The 23,145-nt window shown below is 40.6% G+C and overlaps 1 protein-coding gene across 2 annotated transcripts in view; it reads left to right on the top strand.

Annotated features, from left to right (window-relative positions):
* The window catches only part of DICER1 (dicer 1, ribonuclease III), a 49,516-nt gene that overhangs the window by 7,597 nt on the left and 18,774 nt on the right, over positions 1-23,145 (top strand). For both annotated transcript variants that reach the window (XM_002920476.4, XM_034643037.1), the window contains 16 exons: positions 356-490; positions 1,174-1,334; positions 3,172-3,340; positions 4,522-4,994; positions 10,997-11,129; positions 12,594-12,836; positions 13,429-13,583; positions 16,198-16,330; positions 17,080-17,155; positions 17,986-18,125; positions 19,841-20,020; positions 20,259-20,472; positions 20,677-20,830; positions 21,739-21,921; positions 22,169-22,274; positions 22,664-22,839. In XM_002920476.4, the coding sequence (XP_002920522.2) occupies positions 356-490; positions 1,174-1,334; positions 3,172-3,340; positions 4,522-4,994; positions 10,997-11,129; positions 12,594-12,836; positions 13,429-13,583; positions 16,198-16,330; positions 17,080-17,155; positions 17,986-18,125; positions 19,841-20,020; positions 20,259-20,472; positions 20,677-20,830; positions 21,739-21,921; positions 22,169-22,274; positions 22,664-22,839 (2,831 nt within the window). The remainder of the gene's footprint in view (positions 1-355; positions 491-1,173; positions 1,335-3,171; positions 3,341-4,521; positions 4,995-10,996; positions 11,130-12,593; positions 12,837-13,428; positions 13,584-16,197; positions 16,331-17,079; positions 17,156-17,985; positions 18,126-19,840; positions 20,021-20,258; positions 20,473-20,676; positions 20,831-21,738; positions 21,922-22,168; positions 22,275-22,663; positions 22,840-23,145) is intronic.

Genomic DNA, 23,145 nt, shown 5'->3' with positions numbered 1-23,145 from the left:
GGGGAAAAAGAGGAAAACAGTGTGAATTGTTTTGTGAGTTGATTAAACTGATAGGTCTCATCAGTCAAAATATGGCTATAGGAGCCTGAAAACCTGAAGTGGATTTAGTAAATTTATCATAAAAACATGGTCTCTATTATCAAGGATTTTTTTTCTCATAATCTCTTTCCGTATTTTCCTAATTCTGCTTCTTGGTTCCAAAGTCTAAGCTTCCATACATTTAAAATTTTTGTTTTAATTTTGACTAATGAATTTCTTAATTCTCACCCATAATATAATGTTTCCATAATCTGATTTAGTGTGTATCCAGGCAGGTGAAAGGCACATTTGTATACTGATGCCAGTTTTCTTTTAGGTTCTCGTTATGACTTGTTATGTCGCCTTGAATGTTTTGAAAAATGGTTACTTATCACTGTCAGACATTAACCTTTTGGTGTTTGATGAGTGTCATCTTGCAATCCTAGACCACCCCTACCGAGAAATTATGAAGGTAAATTTCTAGATTTTATCAGTCTTAATTCAAGTCAAATTACTGAGAGTGAGTNTTTTTTTAAAGATTTTATTTATTTATTTGACAGAGATAGAGACAGCCAGTGAGAGAGGGAACACAAGCAGGGGGAGTGGGAGAGAAAGAAGCAGGCTCATAGCAGAGGAGCCTGATGTGGGGCTCGATCCCATAACGCCGGGATCACGCCCTGAGCTGAAGGCAGACGCTTAACCGCTGTGCCACCCAGGCGCCCCTAGATTTTATCAGTCTTAATTCAAGTCAAATTACTGAGAGTGAGTGGTGTTTTTATATATCAAAAGCAGTGATATTAGTTACTGATTTTGGGAACTTGGTTCCATGTATGAATGAATGAATATTAAATTAATTTTCACTTAAATCTGTGGTAACTGTCATAAGTAACCTACAGTAAATCTAAACCTAGAATAAAATTTTAAAAGCGATACAAATAAACAGTACATAGTCTGTGATAAATCGATGATGATCTCTCATAGCATATTTCAATGTGCCTTTTTGATAAGCAGGTCTTTTAAACAAGCTACAGTAATTCCATCAGTCATATTTTTAGTATCCGTCTGTCTTCTTGACCTGTGTTAGCTTGGCAGTGTCTCTTTTGTTCCGGCCTGGCAGAATGAAGTCCTTACTGTCAGTATCTTTTATTGTGTTAGCTCTGTGAGAATTGTCCATCGTGTCCTCGTATTTTGGGACTAACTGCTTCCATTTTAAATGGGAAATGCGATCCTGAGGAATTGGAAGAAAAGATTCAGAAACTGGAGAAGATTCTGAAGAGTAATGCTGAGACCGCAACTGACCTGGTGGTGTTGGACAGGTAGGTGCTGGGGCCTGGCGGCTCTTGCGCGGCCAGCTCCCCCGAGGTTCGGCCTTCAGTACCTTCCGTGGGCTCTCCCGGCGGGCGCCCGTTCAAGTGAATGCACGGCTGCCGCAAGGAATGAGTGAGGCGGGGAATTCTGTCAGGACAGTTGCCCACGAGGGCAAGGATCTAACCTTGTTTCCACAGACAGCAGCAGATGGAGGGGTTTCTTCATTCCGAGAGCAGATTGCAGAAGCGCGGCCCGCCTGGTCGCGGATATTGACGAGGACTAGGAACTCGGACAGGAAATTTGTGTTCTTTTCTGTCCGTGTGTGCTTGGTTGTTCCGACCTAAGTGTCCCATGGGACGCTTTGAAAGAGCACTCATTTATTGACAGAATTCAATATTTTACAGTATGTTTTAAAATGATTGGAAACGCCTTGTAGTTTTGGAAACGGGTGTGAGTGTCTGAGAAAGTCATGTATGCTTTCCAGGTTTGTCTCTTTTTGAGAAGGTGGCTGTTTTGTGTTTCAGTGAAACGTGCACACATACACACTTTTTGATTTGAGTTGGTGGAAGGGAGCTTAAATAAATTAGGCTTTTAAGTAAATACAATTCAGTTCATATTAAAGTATCTTTATATCCTTATTAGATATAGTCTTTAGCAGGGCTAGAGATTATCAAGTGGTGGTTCTTGGAACAGTTATAATAACTAGAGAAACTGATTTCTCAGGGTGTGGAGCTAAACCAGGCGGGTTTTGAAATGTTGGCTCCACTAACTAGAAGCTGTGTAACTTCAGGTGAGTCACGTGCTCTCCCGGATCCTGTAAAATGGCCTTGATGGTGGTTTTAGGGGATTCCTCGGTGATCATCATCACGTCGATACGTGGAAAACATCTTGCAGCGCGCCTGCCGTTTAATAGGAACTTGGGGAAAGTTCTCTTTGTAGAATGAGATGAAAACGTGATGCTTCAGATTCATGGAACTTAAGGATTCAAATGCCATACGAAGTACAAATCTCAGGACCTTATGGACATGTTGTTCTGACTCTTGAGCCTAAACGATCTGAGGTGGAAGTAAAAGGCTTTACTTCTGCTTTTCTCTGCCCCGAATTAGCTTGGTAGGCTCGTACACTTGAAGTTTTCGGAAGTAGCGGTATTAGAGCATTTAAGTAAAAATGATAAGTGATGTGTTGAATCTGATAATTTCTAGTTCTCTAAGCTTCGCTTTCTGGTTAAGTTCTGATTGAGAATAATGAGAACTGTCTTTAGTATATTTCTTTTCCTTAATCATTGTTAGTACTTTTAGAATACTCGTGCTGTTCTGGTTGTCATATTTTATGAAAGGCTTAAGAGAGCCAAGGGTGATACCATAATTGGTTGAAAGTTAGGTGAGCTTTCCCTACAAGGATACGTTAAAAACACATTAAAATAAAACTGATATTTGCAAATGCTAAAAATGTCAAATAGTACGGAAGTGGATAGATTAAATAATACTTTCCCTCTAGGATCTGCCCCCCATCCGTTTCTGGTCCTGAGAAGTAATCATTATTGAGTTGTTTTAGTATCTTGATGCCCAAGGAGGCAAAAGTTGAAAGTCTAAACTTAAAAACCCAAACAAAAATCCTGACATAATAAGGTAATGGCAAGAGTCACAACATTCTCTGCATGTCGGCCTTAGGCAGTCGTTCCTTGAGCCCTTCCAAGCAAGAACAGGCACAGATAACAGTGAGTACCCTGTTAGGAAGACCACTGTGAGCCTGCCTGTGATCCCAAGGTATAGACACGTCATAATGGATCGTCGTGCTGTAGTGAGTTTCTGGTGGCAGTGACTACTTCTGTCTCCCCTGTTAAAGATACACTTCTCAACCGTGTGAGATTGTGGTAGACTGTGGGCCATTCACAGACAGAAGTGGCCTCTATGGCAGACTGCTGTTGGAGCTAGAGGAAGCACTTAACTTTATCAACGACTGTAACATACCTGTGCATTCGAAAGAGAGGGATTCTACTTTAATTTCTAAACAGGTAAGCGTGTACGCGTAAGTAGAGAAAGCGTAATAAAAGGCTTCTGTTTGTTTTTAATATTGAAACAAAAACATGTTTCTGATGAGGCTATTGTATGTTTTAGTTTAAGGCCTTATCTTCTTATCTCCTTGGACATTTTTCATTAAACACATCGTGTTGGGTTGAGGTTATGGTTACCCAACAGATAATTAAATGTAGAGATCCCTGATTTAAGGAGATGGGTTGGGCTTCATGGCGTGAGTCCCTGCTCGAACCCTCGGACTGAGTGAATTCTTCTGCTGTTACCGTGTGATTAACTGGATATGAGCCTGTCGATCTGAGTGGTACAGCTTTGGGAGGAGATCCCTTAGATCAGTGGTCCTCAAAGTGTGGACTCCAGTTCAGCAGTGTCCGAGTTGCAACTTGTTGGAAAAGCAGATCAGGCGTCCCGTCCTTCACCTGCTAAAGCCCTGGTGGAGGGGTCCAGCTGTTCGAGATTTGACAAGTTCTCCAGTTATCCCGACTCCTTAAAATTTGAGACCTGTCGTCCTAGGATTTTGCAGCCATTTGTGAATAATCCTGTCGAATCTGAGTCTCCGTTTCTCTCCTGCTGATTTGCTTTGGAGCAGCAATGCCTAGACTCTTCTCAGTCCTTCATTTCTCATTAAGTCTGTGTTCCACCCAATTTGTCTTTTATTTGCCTGCGGAGCTCCCAGTTCCTCGGTTACAGCCTCGTTGTGGATATACATTCTGCTCGGAGCTGGAGTTGTAAGATGTGGCACTCCGTGTTTAAGGTGCAAGGAAAATCGTCTTGCTCTTCTTACATGCCTCAAATAAAATTACTATGTAATTCCTTGCATGTTTACCTGGAAGTAAATGACTCCGTTCTACTTGTAACTAATGACAGACCCGAAATTAAATTTTATTAACCTTATACAGTTGCATCTTTTATTTTCTGTTATTTTTTCTGGGGGGAAAAGAAAGGATGCTTCTGGGCATATTTATATAGGAAAAAGATTGAAAAGACCCCTGGCCATTTCCCCTCCCCCGCCAAACTTGAGGAATTGACCTCGGTGTTTATATTAGTGGGGAAAATTTGTTTTGAAGTTGCGCATTGAAGACAACTTAAATCCCAGTTAAACCTCATATGAAAATGCTACCTGGTTACTGTTCAGCATTTGGTTCTTTCCATTTTTGTGTAGATCCTCTCAGACTGTCGTGCGGTATTGGTGGTCCTGGGCCCCTGGTGTGCGGATAAAGTAGCCGGGATGATGGTAAGAGAACTGCAGAAATACATCAAACACGAGCAAGAGGAGCTGCACAGGAAATTTCTATTGTTTACAGACACCTTCCTAAGGAAAATACATGCACTGTGTGAAGAGCACTTCTCTCCTGCCTCACTTGACCTGAAATTTGTGACTCCTAAAGTAATAAAACTGCTTGAAATCTTACGCAAATACAAACCGTATGAGCGACAGCAGTTTGAAAGTGTTGAGTGGTATAATAATAGGAATCAGGATAATTATGTGTCTTGGAGTGATTCTGAGGATGACGATGAGGATGAAGAAATTGAAGAAAAAGAAAAGCCGGAGACAAATTTTCCTTCTCCGTTTACCAATATTTTATGTGGAATCATTTTCGTGGAAAGAAGATACACAGCCGTTGTCTTAAACAGGTAAATCTCTAAAATTACGGAACATCCTTTCCCATAGCGCAACGGGCAGCTTTTGGTTTCGTCAAGTACGGTGCTGTAATTACAGCTCCGAGGCTGGCAGAAGGCTTCGGTGAGCGTCCTCCGTGTGGTGCCATCGTAATTCATGCATAATGCTGCGCTGGGAGCGACAAGGAGGACGTTGGTGCGACTGTAGCTTTCCCGAAAGGCTGGATTTGACAGGACCTGGGATATTTCTTTTCTTGGGAGGTTGCTAATCTGTTCTAATCCATTTAGAATAGTGTAGAAAGATGAAGTTACGTTAAGGTAAAGCATTTTTTGTTTTGTTTTGCATTTCGTTGTTAGATTCAACTCAGATATGGTTCATCTGCGACTGTGTATTAGGCCCTGTCTTGAGCATCTCACACCAGGCTTTCTCCTTCAGGTAATCTGAGGCTCAGTTGTACCTAGGAGTTACTGTGGCTACCTTGTTGTTGTTCTTAGCTTTTTTATCTTAACCAGTATTGATTCAAGTTTGCAAGTTCAAAGTGGAAAAAGTTCAGAACAGTTGGATTTGCAATTTGGACTGGTTCATAGAATATATATTTAAATTTTCAGAACCAGAGGAATATAAGAATGTTAGGGAAAAATTCAGAGGTTATTGGCAAAAGATGACGGTGCATCCCAGTTAGGCTGTGGCTTCCCATGTCCATCCACTTCTTTAGTAGAGGTTGATTTTTCTTGAACGGCGACTCGGCCAAGGAGCTGTCCTCCAAATCCAAGTGGTCACGGAATGTATGGTTCTTTTGGTGTGTGTACAGATGCAGCAGTATATAGGGGCCAGAAAGGGCCTTAGTTTGTACTTCAGACCGTGATCTCTTGCTCTATGAGATCCATTAATTGGCCAGAGTTGATCTCTAAGAGCCAGTTGTGCAAGTAGTCATCTCTGAGGGGAAATTGAGCTTTGGTTCCTGTGGTAATTTGGGATTCTTTTTTTCTTTTCCTAAACTGCTTCTGACTGTTTTGGGGCTTTGAAAACTTACTGGAGTAATGAGAAATTGGACTCTGGGGTAGTCATCTGGCAGTTTTTAGTCTGGTAATTTTCATAGTCATTGGGCCTGATCTCTATGATGAATACAAAGTAAAATAACTTTAGGTAGTGAATTACGTTGGAATCAGAAGTTTAAGGTTGGAAAGGGACTCATCGACTATCTAATCCAGCCTACTTATTTTTATAAAAAAAAAAAAAAAAGAAAGGGCCTCAGGAGGAAAAGTGATTTGCTCTGAGTTAAATTGCTAGGCAGTGGCAGAGACAATTCTAGAATCCCGATATCCTACCTCCTAGTTTCCAGTTCCTTCTGCAGTCATAATGCCCCTGGGCGTCAGAGAACACTGAAAATCCATGCGGAAGACGGCCAGGAGACAGACCAGGGAGAGCCTGACCATCAGGATTATTTCTTAGAATGGGGGAAAAAGGCATTTCAGGGGTCAGAAAAGCTTAATATCAGCACAGTTCCAAACCTTGTTATAGACATGCTCCCTGCCCCGTACAGGATGGTTTAAGAGTTAAATACATTTTATGGCACTTGGAAAGAAGAAATGGCATATTTTCTTCTTTTCCCTCTTCTCTGCATGAATTCTTAAATGTAGAGATGTGCCAGTTTTCATGGCAGGAATATTAGCCTGAAAAGGTTTATCAAAAATCAGTTATTTCATATTGACTTTGAGGATCAGATTAATTGTGATCAACTTTCATAAAATGGGGCTGGAATTTACGGTTGGATGATGAATCAAGAGCAGTTTGAGGCTTGACTTTATGGGCAGCTAATTAAATATACAATAGAGGTCTTGTTCCAGTAAGCTTTTTAATAAGCTTAGAAAAACTTCCTGAAATCCAGATTCTTTCCTTCCATCAGTTTAATAGGAGGAAAACCCTCAGTGAACAGTTTCATGGGAGTCTAAGCTATTGTGATACATGGGCAGTTTTGTCCTCTCCTAATTAAAAAAATAAATCATAGCTACTTCTGTAGATAATCTACGCATACAGTCTTATGTTTATAGATTTCCTTTTTGCCTTATGTGTGTAGGGCTTTATGGTTTATAACTTATCTTTAGGTATCTTTTTAAGTTTTACAACTCTACGAGGGAGGAAGGTATAAATGTTTTTACTATATTATAGATGAGGAAGCCAAGACTCAGTTTGTGACCCTCCCCAAATCACACAGATATCAAGAGGCAGAAAAGGGCTTCCGGTCTCCCAAGTCTGGTGCTCTTTTCACTGTGGGATTTACTAGTCTTGTGTGACGCTGGCGTCCGTCTGACAAGCCTGGGTTCACGGCCTCTGTCTACCACTCCCCCTCCATTTCCCTCCTAACTTTTTTTTTTTAAGATTTTGTTTATTTATTTGCCCTCCTAACTTTGTTTACAGAAAAGTTACAAAGAGCATACAGAGCTCCCCTTTCCCCCACCTGTTAACATTGTATGTTGCTACTTACCTTCTCACAAGCAGGAGACTAACTTTAGTGCGTTACTATTAACCAGATTTGAGACTGTATTTTCATTTACCACTTTTCCCATTAATCCAAAGTACCATATTGGGTCTAGTTGTTGCGTGTCCCTGATCTCCTCTGGTCTCCTATATTTTCTGTTTTTCCTTGGTTTTGATGACCTTGACAGTCTTGAGGAGTACTGGTCAGGTATTTTGTAGAATGGCTCTCAATTTGAATTTGTCTGATGTTTTTCTCAGGATTAAAATAGAGTTTTAGGATTTGGAAGAACACCGCAGAGTTGAAGTGCCCTTCCCATCACATTGTATCGGGGCGGGGGTGAGGGGGGACTCGTGGTATGGACATGAGACATCACTGGTGATGGGAAACTTCATCACATGGTTATGATAGTGTTTACCAGGCTTCTCCACTGTGACACTATTACTGTTTTATTCTTCACTTTCTTCTCTGGAAGCAAGTCACCAAGTCTAGCTCATCCTGGGAGGGAGGGCTTGAACCCCATTCCTGGAGAGGGGTGTATTTATGTTTATTATTGGAATTCTTCTGTAAGGACAACCACCTCTTTGATCCTGTTTATTAATAGTATTGACTTATGTTCTTTTATCACTGTGGAGTCATGTTTGTTTATTTTACACTTCCGGGTTATAATCTGATAGTAGGTGATTTATTTTATTGTTTAGATTGTTCCACTGTGGGCCACGGGGAGGGTGGGGGTGCTCTTTGAGTTTAGCCCTATGTTCCTTGGACAGGCCCTCAGCCTGGGGTTTTAGGTTTTTGTTTGTTTGTTTGTTTGTTTGTTTGTTTGTTTTTTAAGCACTTCCTGACTTTCTGGCCTGCAAAATAATCCAGGCTCTTGTATTTTTGCTGCCCCAGCTGTAGAATCAACCATTTCTCAAAGGAGCCCTGGTTCATTTCTACCTACTTTTTTAGATGTATATTTTGTGAAAGTTTTTTAACTTTTTAAAGCTTTAAATAAAGAGAAATTTTTCTCTGTCAGGCTCTTCATTTGAAAAATAGTAGTAGTCTGTCTCTTTAACGTATATAAAAATTTATCACCTGATACGGTAGGTGCTATTTTCTTATGGGCTTTATGTACACATTTGGACATATAGGATCTGTGTACTGTAACTATCATAGTTTTTTTTGTTGTTGTTGTTGTTAAGATCACAGAGGAATTACATTTGATTTTCTCACATTGATAACGAAATAAAAGAAGTAAGGATACTATTAAAAGCTATTGTTGATAACATGCTTTAGTACTTGGCAGACATTGCAAATGATGTGTTTGTGTCTTTGAATCTTTTCCCCTTATGGTTGTCTGTGTAAATGAGCACATTTAGTCAAATCCCGGTTCCCTCTGATACATCTACTAGTTCAGCGTCCGTATTTGCTCGTAGTTTTGACAGCAAGTTACGTCCACTGAATATAATACAATTGGCTCTTGAATTTGAATGTCTTAAAGTTTATTTTCTTTGTAAATTTTCATGGAATTTTATAAAAATGCTGGTCTCTGATGGATTTGAAATTAGGAAAAAAAACTGCTTCTTAGCTGCTGACAGTTTCAGAAGCTCTGTGCACAAGAGATCAGCTGGGTTTGTCGGATCGCTTGCTTGCAGAGCAGCTCACATAAACTCAGTGTAAAAATGAAAAGAAACAAGTAAGACTTTGTCTTATCAGTTCATGGTACCGTGAAATCTATAGGCAGTTTGTGTTACTCACTTGTAATCTCCCTGACCACTATAGACCTTGTTGTTTCTCTGGAAGCCTATAGTTTTGTCTGAGGAATGTGGTTAGACAACCCTTAATTTATCGGAAAAAGACATTTTTCTCTCTAAACATCATCAGCATGGATATATAGCATTTAGTTACTGCTTATAAGAGATTTGGTTTGTTAATGTGTGTATTTTCTCTTCTGCTCTCTGCAGTATTGGTATGTGTTTCGTTAAGGAGAAATGCATTTACTCTTAGTGTTTCTGCTTCTTAGTTAACTGAAATGTGCTGGACTGATCATTTTGGCAAAGTAAAATACATTCTTTGCCTAATTAATTAATTTGCCTAATGCCTGCCATGAAATGCATTTTTTTTTTTTAGCCTCTATTACATTCACATCAATGCTTATTTACGTGAACTAACATTTGGAAGTACATATTTCAAAGATAATTAATTCCATAATTTAGACTTTGGGGCATGCGATTTGTTTGCATGTAACATTGCTTTCTGCTACTGACATCATAAGTTTATTCTAATAACTAAACAAAGCTTGGAACATATTAAGGAAGTTCCTGATTCTGAACATTTTAAGTATTTGAATGTAGAAGAGACTCTTAAACTAACCTAGACACGCAAGTGTTTGGCTGATTTGGAGGCAGGAAGATACTCTAGATGGCCACTCAAGGTTTCTTCCAGCTCTTTGATATTAGTCTGTTTCATGTATTTAAAAAAATGGTTTGACTTAAAAACGCAATTTTCTATTAGGAATTTATACTATGTGTATGACTTCAGAAGAACCATCTGGAATCACTTATGTCAGGTGTGGAACCATTTATCCTGTGTGCTGAGTTTTTGAATGTGGATATTTCCAAAATAGCTGTAACGGCAACAGTAACTGTTAACCTTCTGTCCCCGTGTAATGTGATCCCATCCTTGTAGCTCTTTTCCACTGCTTCGCTAGAAGGGCCAGCTTTAGGTTACTAGCGTTCTGGATTAATACAGAGGAACAGGCAGGAAGAGGGACGAGCTGGGAAGCCTCTCTCTTTCTTGACAGGGTGGGATGCGGACTCTGGCGCTGCCAGGCGGTGCAGAACTCTGGTCGGCGGCCTGGGGGCAGGGAAGTGTTGGGAATGGAGGTGCTCCTCAGCAGACGGGCATTTCTTGCCCCAGAGCTCTGCTTCCATGATAAAAAGGGTATTGGGGTAAGACTAAAAGAAATAACCATGCCATTTTCCACACACAGCAGGAGCTCTCTTCGTCTGTGTAGCAGGAGAAGGAAGTTCCCTTGCTATAGACTCGCCCCTTGGCATCCGGTGTTGGTACTCACTCTGTCTAAGCCCAGCCGCGGAGACAAGGGCGGGACGGCCACCGCAAGTTGTGTGCGGGTGCGGGGAAGTGCACTGAGCTTTCAGAGAAGTGTGCGTGGCTTTTTCATCATAGGTCCTGGCCTGAAGCCAAGGCTTATGAGGATTCCGTGTTTTTCTCTGCCTAGCTCTGTCCCCTACAGGGCCACGTTTCTAGTAAATCATCACAGCCAAATTAGAAAGTTTGAAGTACCAGGACCATTTTGTTCATCAGTATAGATCAGCCTTGTATCTGGTGTTGTAAGTGTTTGGTCCACAGATGTACACAGGGAAGAGTGGCAGTGATTTCTGTTTAAGCCAGTTGAAGAAAAGCACCAAGACCATTTTGTTAGGTATATTGGCAAAACATACGTGTATTTCCATTTTCAGGGAGACCTTACAGACAAAAGTTTAAATTTTTTTTGCTCAGCAATGCTTAACTTCCAAATGTATATAATTTTCTTAGATTGATAAAGGAAGCTGGCAAACAAGATCCAGAGCTGGCTTACATCAGCAGCAATTTTATAACTGGACATGGCATTGGAAAGAATCAGCCTCGGAACAAACAGATGGAAGCAGAATTCAGAAAACAGGAAGAGGTAAGTTAAGTTGAAATAATTGTACAATAACAGTTTTCAGAATATATATAAACTCTGCTCATAGAACTCCTTTCTGCATAGTTGCTCGGCATTTTTTTTTGTAATATAGAATATTTGCTCGTAGATAGACTAGCTGTCTCCTATGAAGTAGCTATATAGTGATTCATATGTTCAGAATTACAAGAGCTGTCTGGTAAATCAATTTTCTCTTAATTGCCATCAACCTTTTCATTTTCCTTTATTGGACTGATGGCATTTCATAGAAAAACAAAGCATGTATAACCATAACTCCTGTTGACTCCATATGACTGAGCAACAAAATGAATTTTTTTTCCTAGAAAGTGTTTTGTTTTCCATTTAAAGTCCTGCCTTGGTTGAATACGTTAAAGATTCTGGCTTATTTTTTTTTCATGCATTTTAAGATTTAATACAGGAGTCAGCATTGTAAAGATGTGAAACCTAATATAGTGTTCTGGCTGGCAAACAAAAACTTTTTATTTGAAGTTTGTTATTTAACTTAAAGGTAGAATAAGTCACGTTGAAGTTCGTTTTCTATGTTATACCTTTTTGATACTGTTCCAAGTCTGGGGAGTCCAGTAGCCAGCCAGTGTGATAGATCTGTTTAAAAGCCAACTTACTTTACTTACCCTGGATTGAGAAATGATGTTATTTTAAATTTAATATGAAAAAATTTTCACTTAATTTTTTAATCAGTAGTTCTGATTCCTTAAGTTGCAAATGTCCCAAGATGCCAGAAAATAAGTAATGCCTTACTTGTAATTTTTAAGTTACAAGCATTTTAGGGTTTTTAGTGAAAGAGTTTTGATGTCTTTGGAGGGATGTTGGCACAGTCTCACAGACATAAGACACTACCATGGAGGGTCAGAGTATCAGCAGGATTCCAGAAGTGGATTCATTTGGTCGCTTTGTTGGTTAGGTTCTTTTGTGGCCATTGAGGAAGCCAGCCTCTTCAATCCGAAGGCTTTCTGTGATTTGTACATACTTATGTATGGTAAAAAGTCACTTTGGTTTTTTAAGTCCTATTCAGTTGAAAACTGTCATTAAATCAGAGTCTCTTTGCCCATGTGTTCACACATCTTGAATTTTGTATGGCGTTGTCATTTTCTTTAGCCTGCGCTGAAAGATTTAGTGTACCCAGAGTATGTGTCAGAAATGACAGTCGTGGGACTCTGGGTGGCTCAGTCGATAAAGCATCTGCCTTCCGCTCAGGTCATGATCCCAGGGTTTTGTGATCGAGTTCTGCATCAGGCTCCTTGCTCAGCAGGGAGCCTGCTTCTGCCTCTGCCTGCAGCTCTCCCTGATTGTGCTTTCTCTCTCTCTGACAAATAAATAAATAAAATCTTAAAAAAAAAAAAAAAAAGAAATGACAGTTGTCACTTACTTGTACTATGTTGTTCCTTTGGAAATTTCTTAGAATTGCTTTTCGTGGTGGACTTTTTTTAGGTCCTTAGGAAATTTCGAGCACATGAGACCAACCTCCTCATTGCAACAAGTATTGTGGAAGAGGGTGTTGATATACCAAAATGCAACTTGGTGGTTCGATTTGATTTGCCCACAGAGTATCGATCCTATGTTCAATCTAAGGGAAGAGCAAGGGCACCGATCTCTAATTATATAATGTTAGCAGATACAGACAAAATAAAAAGTTTTGAAGAAGACCTTAAAACATACAAAGCTATTGAAAAGGTAAGGTCCAAAAGTCAGTATGATATTTCTAAGTTACATTTTATGTGCAGAGGAATAAAAACAGCTTTTTATTTACGGAGAATAGTCTCAGCAGGGGTGCGCAGTGTGTACATTGTAAGAAAGTCAAGTAATTACAGAGCCAGCAGTATTTTACAAAGTGTTTGAAAGCTCACAGTGAAAATGGTCATGTGGGTTATAGGGGGAGAAGCGTGGAAAATGTCCTGTTAGTGCGGACAGTGTAGTCACAGTTGAGTGACCGAGTTGTGGAGTAATTGGAGGGTGATGACTTAGTCCCTGTCTGTGTGCATGTATGCTCACGTACGTGTGTGTTTGTGTGTGTGTGCGCGCGCGTGTAGGTACGGTACCGTGCAAACCTTGTGCGCATATAGCGAGTGTCTCCACATGATTGGAGCTGGGGGACTGCTTTGGGAGGGAGTTTCTGCATCAGGTGACTTGGAGTATTAAAGTGTGTTTAGGAGAGAGGGCGGTTTTGTGTAGGGAGAGCTTTTTCTGTAGGTACAGAGGCAGATTCCTGACATGTGGCAAAGAAAATATTTGCTCTCATCATAAAATCTGTTTCTACAACGTTCAGATCTTGAGAAACAAGTGTTCCAAGTCAGTTGACACTGGAGAGCCTGACATTGAACCTGTTGTGGATGATGACGATGTGTTCCCACCATACGTGTTGAGGCCCGATGATGGTGGTCCACGAGTCACAATCAACACGGCTATTGGACACATCAATAGGTATGATATGAAATCACTTGCATGGAAAAACCTAGGAGTACTGCAAAATTTAAGTCTAAACCTGTGAGTATTGTAGTGTTTACCTTTTGCAAATATTCACCAGTCTTTCTGTTTATGGCTTGTACTATTTTGATGGGAGAAAGAAAAGAAGTTGCTTTTTTCCATTCGTTCTTCTTTTTGATCAGAAGGCAAAAACAGTATTGTGCAGCGATAAATGTTTAGTTTTTGTTGGCAAGGCTGACTTAAGGCATGCTTATTTTAATTATATTTTACATAATTTTGTAGTGCTCACTAATTTTTTTTATTCTGAAATCTGTTGTTTTTTGCCATGAATGTTGAAGGATGTTGAATTTTCCATTAGCTATGATAAAAGATTATGATAAATTAACTCGCTCTTTAAATTATGTTCTAATTTACTTTGCCCTGAATTGGTAATAACATTTCCGAGAACGAAGAAAAGCAGATACATACCTAGATTGTGTGTCAGGATAAATTTTGTGCAGAGGCAAGATAAAGGAGCAACTGATATAAGATTTTCTTTTTAACTTTTTATTTTGAAACAATTTCAAACTTTAAAATGTGGCAGGAATACTGCAGAGAACTCCCATTTACCCCTCACCTGCAGAGACCCATTCAGGTTTCACGAGAATGTTTTTTTGTAGTGAAAGAATTCCAAGCCAGGATCAAGGGTTGTATGAGTTTTTCTCTCTCTCTAGTCTCCTTCAACCTGGAACCATTCTTGTCGTTCCCTGACCTGAATAACCTTGCAACTTTTGAAGATTTATAGGCCGATCATTTTATAGTCTGTCTCTCAGTTTGGCTTTATCTGATATTTGCTGGTAATTGAGCTGCAGGTTATGCACTGGGGGCTACGAATCACAGAAGTGATGCCGACTTCTTCTCATCCCACCCTCCTGGGTGCGCTTGATGTTGGTTTGTGCTCTTACTCGTGGTGGCGGCTCTGATCACTCACGAAAGGTCTGCCAGCTTTCTCTGCTGTCAAGTTGCTTTTTCTCCATTTATAATGAGTGCGTTATTTCATGGGGCGGTAGTTTGAGACAGTATAACATTTATCCCTCTTCCCAGTGTCACCCATTACTTCGAGTATCCATTGGTATATCTTGTGTGAATTGATTATTACTGTGGTGTCTGCAAAAAGGTGATCTTCTAATTCCATTATTCTTTCTGTTTGTTGGCATTCTGCTGGAACGAAGAGCTTTTTTCTCTTTTCTCCACTTAACTTATTCTCTTTATTTTTGTATATAGTATGAACTGATGGAGTTCTGTTTTATTCAATGGGTTATAATCTGGCTACTGTCATTTATTATTTTGATGTTAAAATTATGTCAGATTTGGCCAGTGGGAGCCCCTTCAAGCTTGTCTTTTTAGGTCACCATTATTCTTGATCACTTCCCTATTTTATGGCATACTAAGATTACTAGCCTCAACTTCTATTTTCCCTGCCCCAGCCTTGGCTATTTCTCCAAATGGTTCTGGTTTCTTGGAGTGGCAAATGACTGGTGTTTAGAAACCAAAATCTGGGCACTGAGCGCTGGGTGTGCTCATTGCTTCTGGTGTATTGCTGCCGCCAGGCTCCTTAGAGCTAGAAGCTACATTTGTGTGTGTGTGTGTGTGTGCGCGCGCGCGCGTGAGCACGTGTGCGTGCGTGTATTCACATACAGCTTTATTTATTTCTGTGTCTATCTATGTCGTCTTCCCTCCACTTTTACTGTCGCACCACAGGGTTCATTCTGGCTTTTCTCACTTTCATCTTTATTTCTGGCTTCTTCAATAGTGAGAGATAGGACTCCCGTTGTCCTCAGAATCGTTACTTTTATGTCCAATCTCCCTGAATGTAGCCAGTCTCCTTCTCTGCAGGGCTCCCACTGTGTTTGGGTGCCCTTACTGCTCAGCTCCTGACCTTACAGGGTGGCTGCTCATTCCAGTGCCCTCCTCATGCGCGTCCTGCCCCCACCGATGACCTTCCTGTTCCAGCACACTCCTTGCTCAGTCTCAGTACCCTTGAAGCTAGCCTCCTGCCCTGCCCTGCTATTGCTAGCACCTTCTGCTGCTGCTGTGGGGGTGTGGTGGGGGGAGGGGGGTGGTCTTGTTCTGATACCTTCAGTTGTGTCCGCACTGGGCTGTCCTTCCAGCCTCTTCTGATGCCTTCCTTGAATGGGCCCTGAGAGTTTGTGGCTGCATAGACACTATCAAGGAACAAACAGTGGCGGCGTGTTCTCTTAGTGGTTTCTGAACAGTATTTTCTGTACTCTGTGGTCGCATAGGACATATTTATCTACTTAAATTCAAGTTTTAATTTTAATTAAAAGTAAATAAAATTTAAAAATTAGTTTCCTAGCTCCCTCACCTCATTTCAAGGGTTCAGTGGCAGCGTAGACACAGAACGTCATTGCAGAGGATTCTGTGGGACAGCACTGTTCCATCTTATTGAAAGTTCAGTGTGGTGAAGCTCAAACTTCACATATAAAAACCAGTCCGGTAGAGGGGAAGAGGGACATGCGAAATTAAACTTGAGGCTGTGAATATCAATACAGATTGTTTTCCTCCATTTCTCAGGTGTAGATTTAGCATCAGAATTTCTTTTTCTTCACAGATACTGTGCTAGATTACCAAGTGATCCGTTTACTCACCTAGCTCCTAAATGTAGAACCCGAGAGTTGCCTGATGGTACATTTTATTCAACTCTTTATCTGCCAATTAACTCACCTCTCCGAGCGTCCATTGTTGTAAGTTTAGAAAAAGAAACGATTGTGCTTTTAAAGTATGTCATTAATGGATTGTTTTTCAGCTTCTCTACGCCAGCCCAAGTTATAGGGAAATTTAGCTTTAAACCTGTTCTCAAGCATTGGTTTATAAATCTCTTTGTGGTCCACTACATGTTCAGACCTTCAGTAGACTGTATGAGTAGATAATCTGAAGTTCCCTCTAGGATCTTACTGATATCAACATTCAGCTGTGGCTTAAGACACTTACAGGGACAGAATTTATTTATTAAATATATTTGGGCTTCTCTAGCTGTTTTGTTGTTCAGTCGAAAATCTGCCTTTGCGTAACTGCCGTCCTTGGTCCCAGTACTGATTCTGAGATATTCCAAGATGACTAATTTCTGTTGCACATGAAAGTTTCTGAGTGCTGTTAACGTGTATGTTACAGCCACGTTTTGACACATCTTTGTTTTTTCCTTATTTGTAGATTAGTGAAAATAAGCTACATTAAAATCTTACTGAAACTTGTATACATTAAAATTGTCAGATCTTCATTATAATTTACCTAGGTTTTACTGGGCAGGACTTTTAAAAATGGCTATTTCAACTGTGGAGATTAGGGTTTTGGCAAACTTGCTGGCATTTTGCAAAATAAACCACTTTGCTCTCATAAAGTTCAGCTTTAAAGATACTGGTTTCATAGAAATGTTGTGTGTTAATGATAGATAGCTATGCGCACGTACAGTGGAAATGTTTTTTGTTACTTTCAGGGTCCACCAATGAGCTGTGTCCGATTGGCCGAAAGAGTTGTAGCTCTCATTTGCTGTGAAAAACTGCACAAAATTGGTAAGAATGTTTGAAAAGCACGTGCAGATAAGAATAAAGTTGAAAACATTGTCTAACAAAAGGGTATCAAGGACTTGATAGGTCCCCAAGGATTTTGTGGTATTGTGAACTTGTTGCTCTCGCTGTGCGGTGGTGAAGACGGCTGGAGATCTGATGTAACCCGAAGGTCCTGTGACACGGACCAGCTCTCCAATCGCCGCAGGTCACTGCAAACAGCTGCGGTGTATTTGCTCCCTTTACTGACCCCTCATCAATACAGAGAGGTCTTCTTGTCACTGCTGAATCACGGACACTTGTGTTTCACTGGGTCAGGCTCTCAAATTGGTTTACAGATTCATCCATTTTTTTAAATGGAAGTCTTACTTTCCGTAGACTTTGTAAAACAGTGGTTATGTGCTGCTTTTCTGTTTCAGTATTATTTAAGAAACTTTTCTTATTGGAGTAGAGTTGACACACGGTGTACCGTGGTTTCCGGTGTCCCGCACAGTGACTGCACGAGTCTGCGTGATACTCTGCTCACCAGACATGCAGCCCCCCCACCCACATCAGCATATGGCGCTGTCCCGGTACCCTGCGCTGCAGTCCCTGTGCTGTGCCTTGTGTAGATGCAACGTTTGCTTCTTAGAACAGAACTTGTGGCCCTGCTCACACTGAATATGTGGACGCCAAAGTCGACTGCCTGGCGCATCACGTCCCATCAGTTTGTGATGTGAAAAGTATAGAGGCTTTAGCTTGGGTTCCCCTTCCCGTGCTTTCTGACGTGCTCTGGATTCTTCAGGAATGAGAGAGGCAACATCTGGATTGTTTATGTTACTGTCTACATTCCATAGGTGAACTGGATGACCATTTGATGCCAGTTGGGAAAGAGACTGTTAAGTATGAAGAAGAGCTCGATTTACATGATGAAGAGGAGACCAGCGTTCCAGGAAGGCCAGGTTCCACAAAACGAAGACAGTGCTACCCAAAAGCAGTTAGTATTGGTTAGAACCGAATACAAATCTAGCCTTTCTGACTTTTTATTTCCTGCCACATCAAATGCACATTCCTCTGCTTGCCTTCCCAGACCTTGTAATCTGGCCCACTTGGGCTCTCTGCTCACTTCCTCCCATGACCGCTTCCCTCAGATCAGCTAGCCCCCCTTCCCACGTGCACTATGCACTTTCCCACTTAGGACACTGCTTTCGTTTTTCTTCTCAAAAGGAGTGCGGACCCTTGTCAGATTCTATCTAGAATGAGTCTATTTTTTTTTGTTTCATTCACTTTAGTGGTAAGATTTTTGCTTTCCTTATGTTCGGGGCTAAGACAAAAGAGGATTTGTATGATAAAATAGGCGAGCAAAAGGGTGCCCACTGCACATGCAGGCGGCCCGGCTGACGGTACAGCAAGGATTTGTCCGGAGCTAGGCCGTGGCCCGCCAGCAGTCAGAACCCGTCCTGTTAGCATGCTGTCTGGCTCCGTGTGTGGCATCCTGGCAGGATTCATGCACTACGATGTCCCTGAGTCGGATTTCTAGTTAGAGCCCTACCAGGTTGAAGGACTCATTTTAAAAATATTTGCTCGTATTTGTCCCCCATAAGAGTCTCAAACAAAAGCAAAAATTTTGCTGTGTATTTTCATCTTAGCCTAAAAGTGCGGTTCTTTTGTTTCATTTTCGCAGTTGCATTGAGTTTCTAGTTTTAAAAAAGTTTTCACTCAGTTTCACTTGAGCATTTTCAAGATTCAAAATCATGTCGTTTGTTTAAAAATTATGACTGTGACCCGTTCCCTGAAATGCTTGTTTCCCACGCTTCCTACTCTCACATTTACCCCAAAGACCACCGGACTTGTTTCGTAGGGCAGAAGTCATCATTAATAATAAGTGTTTAAAATAACAAATACATTTTGGATTATCTGATATTCTGTTACTGTAACCATCTCCTAGCCGGCATTTCTGTGCCTTTTAACTACAGATGCAATCATTAATGTCCCTGTGGCTCAGAACCTGCACGACTCTCCTGCATGGGGTTGCATGAATATTGAAAGTTTAGAAACAATCTCAGATTCATTAAATTATGGTTTACCCATATGATTAGATAACCATTAAAAATGATACAGACAAGAAAGATATTCTCATTGTAGTAACTGGAGAGAAAAATCAGGTGACAACAGTCTTCGTTGTACCATTCCATACGTAATGGAAAAAACACATACATGTATACGTTTATCTACATTTATACGCAGGAAAAAGTCTGGAGGATGCTACGGTATATCAGAAGTTAATCAAGGTTATCTTTATATAATCATGTAGGACTTCTAAAATTTTGCATTTGTTTTCTGATACTCTACAGTGTTAAAAGACTGAAAATCGAGGAAGAAAAGAGTTCTCTAATCAAAAGAAATAACTCAAATGAATAGTGTTTCAAGACGAGACCCTACAGGGTTTGATTGTTTCGTATAATTTTGGTGCTCGTTTTCTAGTCAGCAGTGCAGCATGACGTAGGTGACCACGGGCCACCTTGCAGCCCAGACCCGAGAAGTGTTGGCTTTGCAGCGGGGTTAAGTAATTCAGTCTCCCTTCCTGGGTATTTCTTACCTTTTTCTCATCAGCTTTTAGTAAAGCTAGGAAGAAATTTGTTTTCTTGCCGGTATCTGGGAAAGAGGCTGTTACATGTGATCTTGATGCTTAGGTTTTCTTTCCAATTCTAGATTCCAGAATGTTTGAGGGATAGCTACCCCAAACCCGATCAGCCCTGTTACCTGTACGTGATAGGAATGGTTCTGACGACACCCTTACCCGATGAGCTCAACTTTAGAAGGCGGAAGCTCTATCCCCCTGAGGACACCACAAGATGCTTTGGAATACTGACAGCCAAACCCATACCTCAGGTACTCGGCTCCTCATGACTCTGATAAAAGTACCTTGTTGTTGCAGTTGTTGTTTTTAAGGGAACAGCTATTTATGAGTAACTATTTTTTGTTACCTCAGAATGTTTAGTATTTAAAAATCAAGGCGTCCCTTCTGTTTCCTGGATTGAAAGTGTCGTTCCTCCTCTGAAGTTAAATATTCATAACGGAATAAAATACCTGTTGACTTTGGGGATGTTTTGTCTGTCTTTTTGCTAAGATCCCGCACTTCCCTGTGTACACGCGCTCTGGAGAGGTGACCATATCGATTGAGTTGAAGAAGTCTGGTTTCACGTTGTCTCTGCAAATGCTTGAGTTGATTACAAGACTTCACCAGTATATATTCTCACATATTCTTCGGCTTGAGAAACCTGCACTAGAATTTAAACCCACAGACGCTGATTCAGCATACTGTGTTCTACCTCTTAATGTTGGTAAGAAGGGCCCAGACTCTTAAAGTGACCGCTGATACTAGCTCAGAAAAGGGACGTTTGCTCACCATTAGTTTGTCGTGGATGCTAGAGAACTCCCTTACTGGGGACAACTCTATCTTAGACACATACGTGAATATATGGCTTAGGTGAGAATCTTCTCTGTTGTACATTTTAACCAGCTAAAGAGTCTTTTCCTTCCCTAAGTGAATGACTCCAGCACTTTGGACATTGACTTCAAATTCATGGAAGATATTGAGAAGTCTGAAGCTCGCATAGGCATTCCCAGTACAAAGTATTCAAAAGAAACACCCTTTGTTTTTAAATTAGAAGATTACCAGGATGCAGTTATCATTCCAAGGTGGGTATTGAAGTGGAAAGCAAAGGGGTGGTGGTATTTTGTTTCATGAGATTCACTGGTTCATGTGGAAATGTCAGTGGGCTCTAGCGTTGAGGTCCCTAGTAGGAAGTTGGGGTGTCTCTTCCTGACTCCCTCTTGTAAGAAACAACACTTGGAAGGAACACTTGTTGGTGGAGGGGTTTTACCTTGGGAAGCTCGGATCATCTAAGTGATGTCGAAAGGCTTTCTTAAAGTCTTCATCCTGTTAATCCCCTCTTGAAGGATCTGACTGTAAATAATAGCTTCCTAAACTTTTAGTAGGAGTAATGAATGGTATTAGGTGCAGTGAAGTAGTAAATCAGAATGCTTTTTTTCCTTATTTCATAAACATTCAGGGGATAAACTTTTTGAGCAATAAATTTATAGGAACTTTTCATGAAAGTAGAGTACTGGCTATAATTCAGTCTTTCTCTTTCTTCGTCTTTGTTGAGGCCGTATTTTAAATGTTAGCTCTCATCAAACTATTAATCCCGTAAGTGGTGGGTGCCTCAGTGTATTTATGTGGCCGGTGCCTTTCACATACACCTATTAGTAATGCAGGGCTCTTGCTCAGTTGGTGGGACACTGAAAGCTTTCTACCCTGTTTATACTGGTGAAATGAAGAGATATACAAAGGTGCTACTGAGCGTTGAGGTGTTAGCAAAGCACAGACACTTAGAATGCGGCTAATAGTCGAGAATCCGTTTTCACTTAATATAAACGTACTTTTCGTCTTACACCCACTTGAAATATTTGGAATTGAAATTTTCAATTATTTGTGCTACTTATTTTTAACCTTTGAACTTGCTTTAAAATCATAATTTGCATTTTCATACGGAAAACATTTGTTGAGAATAGTTGTCTTTAAGTGTATTGTTTTTCTTTTTTAGATACCGTAATTTCGATCAGCCTCATCGATTTTATGTAGCTGATGTGTACACTGATCTTACCCCGCTGAGTAAATTTCCCTCCCCTGAGTATGAAACTTTCGCAGAATATTATAAAACAAAGTACAACCTTGACCTGACCAATCTCAACCAGCCACTGCTGGATGTGGACCACACATCTTCAAGGTGAGGGGGTTCAGAAATGACATCTGAAATTCCGCTCGAGGCATTCTTTGCAGGGTCAGTAGACACCAACGGGTTCACCGTCCCCACTGCCCACCTGTAGACCCTCTGAAATCAGGAGACCCTTTGCATGCAGAACTGCCCAGGGTGGGGTCCAGGAAGGAGTCTGCACACTGAAGGTGTGGAACCACTGTGAAGAATGTACCTATTTGAATTTCCGTTTGATAAAATTATTTTGAAATTCTTACAGACTTAATCTTTTGACACCTCGCCATTTGAATCAGAAGGGGAAAGCTCTTCCTCTAAGCAGTGCTGAAAAGAGAAAAGCCAAGTGGGAAAGTCTGCAGAATAAACAGGTAATGTGTTAATTGTTACTAGATAATATTTTGAAAGATAAGTTTGGCTTTTATATTATCGAGTGAACTGAGTGACATACGAATTTTTTGGAAGTTTCCCAACCCTTAGGTTTTGTTATGTTTTAGGTAACACTGTGTTAACTTGTATTCGGATGCCTTTTTGGAAGTATGAGAGGTTTGCTTTTATACTTCGTCCATTGGTAAAATTCATCCTTATAAATCCTAGGATAAATCCCATTTGGCCTTAAAGGATTATTTTTAAAAGTTAAATTTTTACTGGTATTTATGATTATTGTCTTTATCCATTAGTGAAATTGGCCTGAAATTTGATTTTTTTTATTCTTTTGTGTGTTTGCTTTATATTTATCCACATTTTTCCTCCTTCAAAGATACTGGTTCCAGAGCTCTGTGCTATACATCCGATTCCAGCGTCACTGTGGAGAAAAGCAGTCTGTCTCCCTAGTATACTCTATCGCCTTCACTGCCTTTTGACCGCAGAGGAGCTAAGAGCCCAGACTGCCAGCGATGCTGGCGTGGGAGTCCGATCGCTTCCCCTGGATTTTAGGTACTCTTATGCTGTCAGCCGGAAAGAACATGGGTCGTGAAATCCTGTTTGCAAAAGAACTGAATTCAGTTCAAGTTTTAATTTTACATAAAATAATTCTTAAGAGGTTAAAAAGGAAGCACGGATGTCTAATACATGCAATAAACGCATCCTTTGACCCCTGTGTCACAGAGGGCAGCAGAGTGAAATGGAAACAGTTCTTTGTAACCACGCTGACCTTTTAAGGCTGCTTCCTCTTTTATAAATATACATTAAATGGCAGTTGCCTCAATGTGTTCCTTGGCTTTTTCATTTTCTTCCCAGTAG

This window comes from Ailuropoda melanoleuca, chromosome 14 (assembly GCF_002007445.2).
Source record: "Ailuropoda melanoleuca isolate Jingjing chromosome 14, ASM200744v2, whole genome shotgun sequence".
NCBI classification, from domain to species: Eukaryota; Metazoa; Chordata; class Mammalia; order Carnivora; family Ursidae; genus Ailuropoda; species Ailuropoda melanoleuca.
The sequence above is the reverse complement of the archived record's forward strand: the minus strand, read 5'-3'. Positions and strand labels throughout refer to the sequence as shown.